The 12,717-nt window shown below is 45.1% G+C and overlaps 2 protein-coding genes across 2 annotated transcripts; one reads left to right on the top strand and one right to left on the bottom strand.

Moving 5' to 3' along the window:
- The first annotated feature begins 389 nt into the window (after positions 1-389).
- DLAT (dihydrolipoamide S-acetyltransferase) lies at positions 390-10,230 on the top strand. The gene is made up of 14 exons (XM_074162364.1): positions 390-720; positions 971-1,072; positions 1,405-1,529; positions 1,648-1,804; positions 2,964-3,090; positions 3,457-3,650; positions 4,163-4,325; positions 4,552-4,619; positions 5,408-5,500; positions 5,594-5,701; positions 6,265-6,380; positions 6,666-6,828; positions 6,982-7,118; positions 7,545-10,230. Exons 1-14 carry the CDS (start codon positions 475-477, stop codon positions 7,672-7,674), a joined length of 1,929 nt encoding a protein of 642 aa, XP_074018465.1. The 5' UTR covers positions 390-474; the 3' UTR covers positions 7,675-10,230.
- PIH1D2 (PIH1 domain containing 2) lies at positions 9,209-12,595 on the bottom strand. Its single transcript, XM_074162365.1, has 4 exons — positions 12,417-12,595; positions 12,204-12,327; positions 10,845-11,110; positions 9,209-10,728 (listed from the first exon to the last, which is right to left on the bottom strand). Exons 1-4 carry the CDS (start codon positions 12,582-12,584, stop codon positions 10,582-10,584), a joined length of 705 nt encoding a protein of 234 aa, XP_074018466.1. The 5' UTR covers positions 12,585-12,595; the 3' UTR covers positions 9,209-10,581.
- Between the last annotated feature and the right edge of the window lie 122 nt (positions 12,596-12,717).

Below are 12,717 nucleotides of genomic sequence, written 5' to 3'. Positions count from 1 at the left end.
TTAAAATGGGCATGGACGGTACAAAATCGAAAGCCACGCTCTGCTCAGCTGCCTTAGCGACAGCACATTTCACTGCTTCCACCCCCAGGGTTGCGCAACCCGCTGCAACCGGCCGAGCTCCGCCAAGGCGCGTCCCACGTGCTCGGGAGGAGCCGCTCCTAGATCGTTCAGCACGCCTCCCGCCGCTCTGCCCTCCGCGGGGGCGACCGGGGACGGCCCCCGGGCGGCCTCCCCGGCCCGGGCTGCTCTCCCAGGGCCGCCGCAGCCCCCGCGCCCGCCCCTGCCGTCCCGCCACTGCGCAGTGCGGCCCGGTGCCTCCCGCGCCGCCATTACGCGGCAATCCCGCCCCGCCGTACGTCCGCCGCGCTTTACGGCAGCGCGGCAGTGTCGCGCGGCGCTGTGCGGCGCCGTGCCCGGACGGAGGAGGTCACCGAGCAGCGGCGGCGGGGCCGTGGCTCCGGCTCCGGCTCCAGCATGTGGCGGGTGTTGGCGCGACGCGTAGCCCGGGGAGCGGCGGGGGCTCCTGGTGTGGTGCGGAGCCGCCGAGCGCTCAGTGCTGCCGGGGCCGGCCGCGGCGCGGCGGTGGGCGTCGGGGCTGGGCCGCTGAGCCGCGGCCCAGCGTTGGGCGGCCCCACGCACCGGCCTGGCGGGCTCCTGCTGCCTCCCGCCTGGCCCCGGCTCGTCCCGCGCCGCAGCTGCAGTCTCCCGGCACACCAGAAGGTGAGAGGCCCCCCCCCCCATCCTAGGCAGACTAGCTACCCCCCTTAAGCCTTCTGTAGCCAATGGGGTCCCCCAGAGGACAGACCCGTGTGTGTCCCCTGCTTCGAGGGCCGCCCCTTTACTTTGTTTCGTCGGGTCTTGCTTCCCCTTGCTGGGCAATTGAATTTGTCACAGGACCCCTCTTTGCACTGCGTGTGTGGTCCCTACTGTCGGGGCTGTCTGGGTTGTAACACTGCCTTATTCCTTACAGGTGGCCTTGCCAGCTCTGTCCCCAACGATGCAGATGGGCACCATTGCACGCTGGGAAAAGAAGGAGGGTGACAAGATCGGTGAAGGGGAGCTCATAGCAGAGGTATCGTGGGGGCACAGGGTGGGCAGCATGTGCATCCTAGGTTCTGTCCCTGGTTGCCCTCGCTTGAGCATGGATCTTACGTGCAAGATCACAGATGCCCATGGATGCTGTTGGGAAAAAGTGGCTAACGGCCTTTAAAAGCTGGTTGCTGCTTTTCCTCTTCCTGAGCAGGATCAGCACTTAACCTGTTTGAGAGCGTACTTTCCTAGAGCTGGTGCCACAGGGTGATTTTTCCAGAACTGTGTGTGTTGTGACCCTACACTATCGGACTGGAAGGCTCTGAGCTCACTGTTCTTTTCCATTGCTATAATGACATCTTTTCTCTCTCAAAGGTGGAGACAGACAAAGCAACAGTTGGCTTTGAGAGTGTGGAGGAATGTTACTTGGCCAAGATCCTGGTGCCAGAAGGAACAAGAGATGTTCCTATTGGGGCCATAATATGTATCACAGTAGAAAAGTATGTATTTTGCTAATCCTGGAGTTGAATTTTGTCTCTTGGGGCTTCTTGGGTGCCTTGCCTGAAAGGCTTAGAGACAGTCATCTGACTGGTTTTGTGGTTCTGTGTTTTCTTCTAGGCCTGAATATGTTGATGCCTTTAAAAATTATACTCTGGATTCTGCAGCGTCTGCCCCCCCTGCAGCCTCAGTGCCTCCCCCTCAAGCTGCAGTTCCCTCACCACCACCTCAGCCTTCTCCTCAGGCTCCTGGCAGTTCCTATCCTCCGCATATGCAGGTAAGAGAGTATTGCTGATGATTTAAGGCTTGTTGCACTCTTTTTCTGTCTTTGTCATTGCTAGCTCCAGGGCATTTTGTCATAAGTACTCTCTGAAGTGGGAAGTTACTAGCTATAATTGCAGGAGTGTGTGCTACTCAAATTGTTGCGTGCTTACAGCAGGTGTTTGGGGAGGTACCAGAAAGCTTTTTTCAGAAAATTGTTTTAGCATCCAGGGTGCTAGTAGACGAGAGACTTGTCTCTCCGGGATTGTTATGCAGGCTAGAAAAAACTGTTACATTTGCATTATTTGGACAGTTCTGGTATAAAAAGACCTTGTGCCAAGTACAAATAAGCTCTGAAGGCCCTGCTTACATCTCGGAGCAGAACTCATCTGTGATACTCTGATGAACACACCAGATGTGTTTGTGAGTGACTAATAATGAGTTGTATTTGTAGATAATTTTTTTACCTTGCATAGATATGGAAGTGTACATCCACTGATTTTGTATTTGAGCACTTTGTAGTGGTCCTTTTTCTGCGACAGTCCTTTGAAAAAGAAAACACCATTCCACAGATGATAGATGGGGGAACAGATTTGTCTGAGTTATTATGCAAAGTTAGTAATTGATCAAAGAGTTAACTAAAGGCTTCTTAATCTGACTTGTGTTTTAGCTGCTAAACTTGTTTACTTCCCACTGCTTGCCTTATCTGTCCAGGTCTGCTCTGAAGCTGTACTCGTATGTGCTGTGTTTGTGGCACAGCAATATGCATGTGCAAACCTACAGCATCTTTGAGTGCTTATTGGAAGACAAGTCTGTATAGCCTTTAAAGGGACCAAACCTGTTTGTCACAGACAGTGACTTGCATCAGTCTTCCTTTTAGCCTTGTAGATAGCAGCTGCCAAGACACTTCCAATGTGATAGTGGTAATAATTATTTTGATATATAAATTTCTTGCTTTTTGCTTTCACTTGCTTTCTTGCTTAGGCCTTGATAAAAGAAGCCAAACTAGCAATATAGCACAGTGCTGTGCTTTGCTGTAATGGAGCCATATCTAGGAGTGCATTAAAGGCTGGCTACTTCTTTAGGTTGGTTTCATTTAGTCAGGAGTTAGAACTGCTTTCCTGTTTCTTTTGGATTACCGGAATCTGATTCTCTTCTATTCTCTGGCTTTACAGGTCACTCTCCCCGCCCTGTCACCTACCATGACAATGGGCACAGTGCAGAGATGGGAGAAGAAGGTCGGGGAGAAACTGAGTGAGGGAGACTTACTGGCAGAGATTGAGACAGATAAAGCCACAATAGGTGAGTCAAGTCCAAAGCCAAGAATGGAAGAGGTGCCCTTAAAAGGGGAGGATCCAGAGTAGCCGCTGTGCCAACTGTTCTCTTAGCTGCTCAGGACGTAAAGCTGTGTGGCAGCTAAAACAAGTTTTGTTAGCTCTCCAATAGAATGAGAAGTTAGACATCGCCACTCCTAAAAACGCTTGTTTCTTCATCGATCCTTCTTAGTATTGTACATGGAGATGTTTCCCTGCCAGTTGCACCGAAAAGGATTATTTTGCCTACTAAATATAGGACAGGGCTTTAGTTACCCAAGTCTTTGGAAGCAGCGTTTAGAGGAACTCTTCAGCTGCATCAGGCACCAAACCACTTTGTTTCTTTCCCTTACAGGCTTTGAAGTGCAGGAGGAAGGCTACTTGGCAAAAATCTTAGTGCCTGAAGGAACAAGAGATGTGCCATTAGGAACAGCTCTCTGCATCATTGTGGAGAAAGAGTCTGATATTCCAGCCTTTGCTGACTACCAAGACACTGCAGTAACTGACATGAAGGCACAAGCTCCTCCTCCTCCTCCTCCTCCTCCACCAGTAAGGAGCATTCTTAGCATGTGAGAAAAGTTATGGGAACCATTAAGAGGTTTGATCTGAACTGTTTGGTTTGACTGTGTGAAGCCCTGGCTGCAACAGTAATGTTCATGATTCTGTGAATGTGAGGCTAACACGTGTGTTGGTGATAGGTGACCTAAGAAGTGATTGCTAGTTTGCCCTCCAAAAACTGGAGCAGGTAGTCATTACAATCTCTTCTCCAGCCTGTTGCTTGTGCCAGTTCTAATGCTTCATACTTGAAAATGGGGAGCAGAAGTTTTTTATTTCACCCTTTTTTGGTGTATAGTTCAGCAGCTTAGTTGGCCTCCTTCCCAGGAGGCTTCTGATTTAATTTCTGGCACTGGGAAACTTCTCTGAATCCGAAAATTCTTTCAGATTAGTGATTACTTTTGCTATTCTCTTGGCTGGTAAGTAGGTGGTCCTGTTCTTTCGTGGTATCTTCAAAGCTTTTGCTGAATGATCCTGAAGCTAATGGCTTTGATTCTTCTGTTAAGGTGGTCGCAACTCCTGCTGCTGCTCCTCCTCTCCAGCCTGCTGTTCCTTCCACTCCAGCAGTCCCCACAGCTGGGCCACCTTCCCGGAAAGGAAGGATCCTGGTTAGTCCCCTGGCAAAGAAACTGGCAGCAGAAAAAGGAATTGACCTTGCCCAAGTGAAAGGTAGGCTGCCCTTACGTTTCCTTGCTCTCGCTATCAAGTGTCTGTCCCTCCAGGTACATACTTGCCTATTCTTTTCTTTCCTCCCTATGAGGAGCAGCCTGACTATGCAGCTGTCCTCACCGGAGGTTGTGTTAAGTGACTTCTCTCTGTTGAATAAAACTGGTACCTTTAGAAGCAATGCCCTGTTGCAAATAATTGAAATCCTCTTATGTTTTGACCTTTTTAGGTACTGGACCAGATGGTAGAATCACAAAGAAAGATGTGGAGTCGTTTGTGCCACCAAAGGTTGCTCCAGTGAGTAGGCTTGAGATCTGTAAGAATGGCTGTTTTATTATAGTGATGGAAATGCTCTGTAGAAATGCAATTACTATATGGAACTGTTGTTGCTGGATTGGTTGGGTTACGACGCTGTGGGCTACGGTGACTGTTAGGTTGTAAAGCTTAACCTGTCGGAAACACAGACAACGTTTTCTTCCTTTATTTGTCCTTTTGGTATTCCATTGAGAAAAAAAATTGTGCCCTCCCAACCTTTCATTTGCTTGCTACCTTGTTATGGATTGAGGTAAGCGCAGTCCCAACTCATCTAACCTTGCTGAAAAGAGGCAATTAGAATGAAAGACTTACTGAGCCAAGAATAAGCAGACTTAGGAGCGAGTAGCCTGCTGTCATTGTCGCTGCAAATCTGTTCTTATACTATTGCTTGTTTTATATGAGGTGATGGAAGTGTTGCTTTGTGTACTGCTGGAAGGGATGTGGCTGAGTGCAGTTTGAGGGTGCCCTCTAGCGTACCTCTCTGCTGTATGTAAAACAACCATCTAGCAGGATTTACCATTCTGGGAGTTTCATAGCAGTGTATATCAGTGTAGCATTTCTAAATCACTCAAGTACTACATTTGATAATCGAATATAGGACTTATAAAGAACCTCGTCGGTACTGGAGAGGTGGGGGTAGAGAGTAGAAATATCTGCTGCTCTTAAGCAAGAGGCACCTAAGCCTCAGCACTTGTCCCACATACTGAATTACTCTGTACAATTGGTATTTGGATAGTACTGTGAGTCATGCTGTCTTTCTCTGATTGCAGGCTCCAGCCCCGGAGGCAGTTCCTGCAGCTGCTGCAGTTGCAGCAGCACCAGTGGGGACCTTCACAGATATCCCTATCAGCAACATTCGGAGGGTGAGAAGATTTTATTCCTTTCTGAAATCATTATTTGCAGTCATGAATTTTCCAGACGGATTTATTTTCATTGGTTCTGTTGTATACCGCCAGGTCATCGCTCAGCGGTTGATGCAGTCTAAACAAACAATACCTCACTACTATCTTTCTATTGATGTGAACATGGGAGAAGTACTGGTGCTAAGGAAAGAACTCAATCAGGTAAAGCATTTAGGCATGGTGAGAGTGCGTGTGTGGGGAAAGCTGCATTCTCTCACAGGTTTGCCCACCCTGCTTTTTGGTGATGCCATTTTTGTCTTGGAAAAAATAGTCTTTTCGGTGCCTTTTCTACCTGTTGTGGATCAGTTCTGGACTGTCTGTGACAAAATGAAACTTTTTACCCGGGTAATGTGCACTAATTTCTGACTTCCCTAAGAGGGCCTCTTTGTACTCTGCTTGGTGTTAATCAGTTCTTTCAGCTGGATAGTAGAGCAAAAAGGTAAAAAGGTTTTTAAGAGTAAAAAAGGTAGAAAACCTAAGCAAAATAATAATTCTGAGCCACGCTTGGGAAAAAAACAGACATTAAAAAAGATTGTATCTCCTTAAATTATGAAGCAGATGTATTCACCTCTGAAATTATCTTGGCACTTCAAATATTAATGCTTACAAGTAGTTTGATTGTTTCAAAGACTTTGTATAAACTAGGGTGCATGGCAGCGACTATCCAAGTTAATTGAGTTAATGTGTAAGAGAGAAACTGACACCTCAAATCTCTTTATTTACAGGAGGTCTCGGATAACATTAAGCTTTCTGTCAATGACTTCATAATTAAAGCCTCTGCTCTGGCATGCTTGAAGGTGCCTGAGGCAAATTCTTCATGGATGGACACAGTTATTAGGCAGTAAGTTTATGGTACGGTCGAAGCCAGAAACTTTCTTTGTTCAGTAGAGGGTTCATGGTAAAATAGCAGACCTTCTGCTGGGATATTGAGGAGGGAGGGGAACAGATTCATGCACATGTTGAGGGGCTTTTGTTGAAGTGCTAAGAACCTTATGTCTAAGGCTAGTGTGCAAGGTGAAATAATTGTTGCAAAATTAATGTTAAGTTACAGTTGTCTGAACAGTTCTGAAATTTATTTTCTATGTTATCTTGCTAGAGTAACTGGCATCTCCTTTGTGTCTTGCAGAAATCACGTAGTGGATGTCAGCGTTGCAGTTAGTACTCCTGCAGGGCTTATAACCCCTATTGTGTTTAATGCACATATAAAGGGCCTGGCTTCCATTAGTAAGGATGTGGTTTCTCTGGCAACTAAAGCCCGAGAAGGTAAACTTCAGCCTCATGAATTCCAGGTGAGAAGTTCGGATTGCTGTTAAACATTGCTGTCCTTGACTTCTGTTTAGAAGCCCTGTTCAGAATGAGCAAAGCCTATTTTGTGATGTTTCAGCCATGTTCCACATGCAACAGCTTTTGCGAATTTGACTATTAATGTATTTTTCTTATAGGGCGGTACTTTCACAATTTCCAATTTAGGAATGTATGGGATTAAGAACTTCTCTGCCATAATCAATCCACCTCAGGCCTGCATCCTTGCAGTTGGTTCCTCAGAGAAAAGGCTAGTGCCAGCTGATAATGAGAAAGGGTAGGTATTCATCCGATTCTGCTTATACTGAACTTTCTGAATTCAAACTTTGAAATAAAGGCTAGTTTTCTAACACTTCCATTAGATTACCGTGTAAAACAAATAAAATTAGTAGTTGATGTACTGTTTTCAGTATCTTCTGAAGAAGTACAGTTACACAGACCTTAAAGAGAAATGCAGTGACTGATGATACATGCCATACATTTATTCTCGCAAATTCTTTGCAAGTTAAGGAAAGGCTGGTTCTTTCTTTGAGGGGTAGGGTTAAGCTGTGGAAAAGTCTGAGATCCACAACAGTTTAGGCACCTCTTCCTCTTCAACAACTTGCTTAAATTTGCATTTAAGGAAAACTATGGGATGAATTACTGTGTTGCAGAGGATTGTGTTAACCCTTTTTTTTCCCTATTTTTTTTTTTTTTTTTTCAGATTTGATGTGGCCAGTATGATGTCCGTTACACTTAGCTGTGACCATCGTGTTGTGGACGGAGCAGTTGGAGCGCAGTGGCTTGCTGAATTCAAGAATTTCCTTGAAAAGCCAGTAACCATGCTGCTATAATTTAACCATGCAAGCAAAATTTTCCTGGGTCACACTGTTTTGTTTTAAACAAGCTATTTAGACTTTAGTGTTCAGACTTATTAAACAAGTTCCTTTTTTATTTTAAATATGTATTATATTATCTGGTAATGTTATTACCAGTCTGTACAGAAAAAGTTTGCAAAAGTGCTTTTCAGAGCAATATTACAGCTATACTGTATTTTCATACAGTTAGTTAACTTGCAAACTCTTCCAAAACAGAGTTACACATCCCAGATTTAAAAATTATCCCGGCAGTACACACACTGCCATCTGGTTCTAAACTCAGATGAACAGGGGGTGCATACCAAACAATTTCATGACCTCAGTCTTCTCAGAAATTTGAATTATGAACATCTCTTCACAGGAGTTCAGACGAGATGGTAACTGAAACGTACAAGTTAGTAGGTGGATTTCCTTATCCTGTTCTCCTGCTGGGGTGGGCAAGTATGGCAGATGCACTAAGGGACTGAAGTGCCTGGGAATAGTTTCTCAAAGGCCAAGTGCTAGCATTCCAAATCTCTTGGAATTTGGCACGGGTCTGGACCTTCTCAGCTATGTGATCCCTTTTGAGCACTTTAAGGTTGAAAGAGCACTGATAGCTGTGGGGTCATAGCTCTCAGATACCACAGGGAATGTGCTCTCTTCTCGTGGACTTTCACTTACATGTGCTTTTTGTATGAAAACTCGTTAATTGCTATTCCTGTTGCTAAGTTAATATCAGACTATGATGCCATGGAAGTAACTGTTTTGCAGAACGTTCAAGGGAATCTGTGTTGGAACCCAATATAGGCAAATCACACATGCTAATAATCCCATTAGCGGATATTAATCATGTGATGACGTGAATGTTTGGAATATTTTTTTTCAGGCATTCTAACATAGGAAGCTCCGAGCTAGTCAGTGATACTGTGGTTCTTCCCTGAATTGTCTATGTTGTCCCAGCCTCAGTAAACTGCAGAATGTGCTATCCATGTATATATTGTATGTAAAACGCTTCAATAGTTTGCTGGACTTGTGTCCAGTTACCCCAGTTGTCATATCCTGAAAGGGGTGCAGTACTGAAGATTCTTGAATTCCACTTTCCACATGGGAACGCTAATGTAAAAAGGATAACTGTGTAGTAATTACAAAGTGACCAGGAGAACTGAATAGCGGGGGAGAAGTTTAAAAAAAAGAAAGAAAGAGTTAAAGCCGATCTGTTATTCTGTATATTGCATTAAGTACTGTCTCCTGTAAAGTTCTACAAGAATCACTAAAGATATTGAAAGAAAATACTGTGGAAATTAAATATTTTTGTGGGAACTATTTAATGTCTGGTTGCTGTGATACCCGGTTTTCATGCCTGGCTTAAACAAAAAAGTGCGTTAAGGTTTTGGTTTTTCTTTAATGATCTAAAATATCTTGGTTCCAGACTTGCTCTAGTGAACCTATGTTCTATTAAATGTTTGGAATTGACAACTACTAAAACATGTTCCGGTGCTTTTCTATTCAGTCGTGTGTGGCTTACTGTACGCTATAGCACAATCAGCTGTTTAGCCTCTCAGTCTGATAGTGAAACTCACCCTATTAACCTTCAATTGTAATCACAAGTGTTCCAAAATAATACATGCTTTATTACTATCGTGCAGCAGGGAACTTTAATCTTCCTGGCTTCCTTGCTGCAGCGTTCACCAGAACCTAAAATTCGGGCTACAGAGACCTTTCACTTTCTTCCTGCAGTAAGAACGCTAAATATTTTATCCTATGGAAACCCTTTCTGAATGACACTGCAGCACTTGCAAATCAAAAAAATCCTATCCAGTATGTGTGCTTGGAGCGCCGATAGTGACTTCGGGTACCGCTTGCATCCTGCAACAGGCCAGCTCAGCTCATGCAGTGATAGAATTTCAGCTTGAACTTGCAACAATAACCACTGAACAGTATTTCAATGAGCCTTCTAAGTTGCTTTGAATGGAAGGGAGAAAGCCTGGAGTCACTGCTCTTTTGTAGGCCAAAACCAAATTTTAAAGTTGCATTTTATTTTTAAGTTGCAGCTCAAAACCAAATTTGTTGGTTTTCATTTCTGATCTGATGAGTATCAGTACTGGAACGTGCTTGTAGTGCAAAAGTGTCAAGAAGCCGTATGAACGGCACTTTTGTTTGTCCCTTTCCAACTAATTCTAGCAATGCTTAGTAATCCTTGAAGTTGCTTTGTATTTGTATTTTGTGTATTAGTGTAAAATAATGCAGATGGTTTTCCCAGTTGCAGTGCTCCGAGATTGGTTTTGGTTGCGAGGTTCACACTAAGCGTTCCTGAGCTTTGAATCTCTAAATGCTGTTTTGAATAGTACGGAATAGGTCTGTTGTTTCATGGTCTCATTCAGAGATTACCAAACCGGTAAGAAGTGAGGTCAAGCGTATTCAATGACTGCAAAACCTATTTCAGTGAAGATCAGCAGGGACGATCCTAAAGAGAACAGTAACAGCATGCAGGGCAACTTGTACGACACACCTCTGCTGGTTGTTCCAGCATTAAACAAATGCAAGAGCTGCTCTAACCACATGAATCCAGTAATCAGTTTATTTAGCAAAAAGACTTCACAACTGTTATTGCTGTACCTTAAGGCAAAATGAATGCTGTAGTAAAGCATGTAGGCATTTATGGTTCTTTACTACAGCTGTTAACATACTCAAGCACTCCCCGAATATTTATAATCTTTACTTATTTTTTTCCTAATTTTGACGGTGCTGGTATTTCTCTGGATTTCCTTTTCTACATCCATCTTCTAAAGAAGATTAGAAGGTCAATAAAAAAACCAAAGACGTTATCACCGTCTAAAAGTTAGCACTCTCATTTTGGGCTTTTGCTTTGTCATCTGTGAACACGAACTGGACAGAACGCAGTCTTTAAGGATCTGGCTTGGCAACTGGCAGTGTGATAAATAATACCCGTTTTCCTTTTTGAAATACTGCTGTTGTTGTTTCTTCATCCACCATTTCTGGCAGATCTAGTTGTAATTTGTATTTTTCAGGGACTTCAATGATTATGTCATCCTAAACCAAGAAAATTAAAATAGTTGGTTAACTATTTGACAACGAATTAGCAGTGAGCATTTCTAGGAATTGGATACTAGACAGAAAACACAAGGTTATTCTTTCTCCTATCTTACCTTTGAAGTTCTCAGATCACACTCAGAAACAGAGCTAACCTTTGGCAATTTAATTTTGAGTTCAATTTTGAGTAGTTTCTTGTTTGCATCTTTCACAGTGATCATTTCATAGTCAGGGGTACTTAGGTTCTCTGGCATTTGGGTACTGGTAATTTCCTCGATCAGATGCACTTTAGACTGTGTCTCACTTTGTTCCTTCAGCAGCGCAGGAGCATTGCTGCAGTCCTCAGCTTCCGTACTGCAGAGCAGCTGATCAAGTGTCAGTTCTTTCAAGAAAAAGAAGTTTTTCACACATATCACTCAGTTACTAAGAACATTAATGTTATGCCATTTGACAAGTATATCACAAAAGTTTTAACTGTAATTAGGAATTTTGTCAGCTGAAGACTGTTACTGACAGTTTCTCCTTTGCCCGTGATTTCATTTTATTGCCAACGGGTTAAAAGCTGTTGTCAGAATACTAGTTACAGAAGCACCCCCTTTTACTCAGGTTAGAGAAAACAAACTTAGCAGCTCAAAGGATCAAACCCAACAGAGTTCCTATGTCTAGTGGATATAGGAAAAGAGAATTTGCTGTTCCAGTGTCACTACAGTTTCTCAACTGTAAAACACCAGAGATGAATGCAGATAGGCCAGTGGGGTGAAACTAATGTCTGGTATGAATACTAGCCTTATTCTGAATTCTTAGAGAGAAGCATTTGGTTTTATGCTTATGGCAAGAATTTGGGTTAGGGAGATGAGGCTTGAGTAAATTTGTTGGAGAATCTGATAGATCTGCAAAGAAAAGTGACAGCAGATCTCTACATACCCTTCTTGGTGTTCTGACTGAGATGTGGAGTTGGCATCTGCCTGCCTTTCAGACGTTGCTGCATTGTTTCCAGGCTTCCTTTCAATTTGAATGATTCAATGGTGTACAAATAAGAAAGAGTAAGGTTGCATTGTTTCTCAATGAATTTAAGTGTCAAATGGATCAAGTGCTCCATTTTTTCTGGGTTTTCTTCTCCCCTCTGAAGAACATCTGGGTTATATGCAATATCTATAACGCTGTAAAGGTCTATAAAAATAAGTTATGTGTCAGAATTATTGCTATGGAACCAATCTTTGTATTTCTTCAGTTTTGGTTTGTGTTGGTTTTTGGGGGGTTTTTTTGGTGTTTTTTTGTTTTTTTTTTTTTCCAAAAGGAAGGGCTCTAATAGAGTCCCTGTTGCATCCCTGCCTTGCCACCCCCACCCCAAGCCAAGAGCTGGCCACGGCACAGCACCACCCTCTTGCAGCGAGAGTGTGTGTGCGATTGCCGTACAATGCACTGCCGCAGGAAGAAACGCAGCCGGGGCCAGGCGCAGCTCTTTCGGCACCTACCTCCTTCGCCAGATACTTCTTCTAGCGGCCCCGCACTGACCGGCGTGGGGTCGGTGGGGGCCTTGGGCGCCGGGACCCTTTTCCAGCCGCAGACGTTGATGAACAGCGGCCCCGCGACAACGCCCTGCAAGAGACAGAGCCGCGGCTGAGCGCCCCGCCGTCCCCTTCCCAGTACCCGGGCGGGAGGCCAACCCCCGAACCCCGCGCACCCACCGCGGGACGGGCCCGCAGGCAGAGGTGAGGCTCCGGCAGGGCGCAGAGCCGTTCGGCCTCGGCGCGCTGCTGCCGCAGGAACCGGCGATAGGCCTGGGGCTCGTTCTCCGCCATCTCGTCCAGCAGCGACCAGAGCTGCGCGGCCCGCGCCAGCACCGCGTCCGCCATGGCCGCCGCCGTCGCCTAGCAACGGGAACCGGAAGTGCCTCGCTCTGCGGGCCCGTCCGCCTTCTCCTTCCTCCTCCTCCCGCTTCCGTGCGTTCCGGCCCTGCCACCGCCGGAGCCCCGCGCCCGCCGGCCC

Source organism: Numenius arquata, chromosome 22 (assembly GCF_964106895.1).
Source record: "Numenius arquata chromosome 22, bNumArq3.hap1.1, whole genome shotgun sequence".
In the NCBI taxonomy this organism is placed as follows: Eukaryota; Metazoa; Chordata; class Aves; order Charadriiformes; family Scolopacidae; genus Numenius; species Numenius arquata.
Note: the sequence above shows the minus strand (reverse complement) of the source record. Positions and strands in the feature narration are given on the sequence as shown.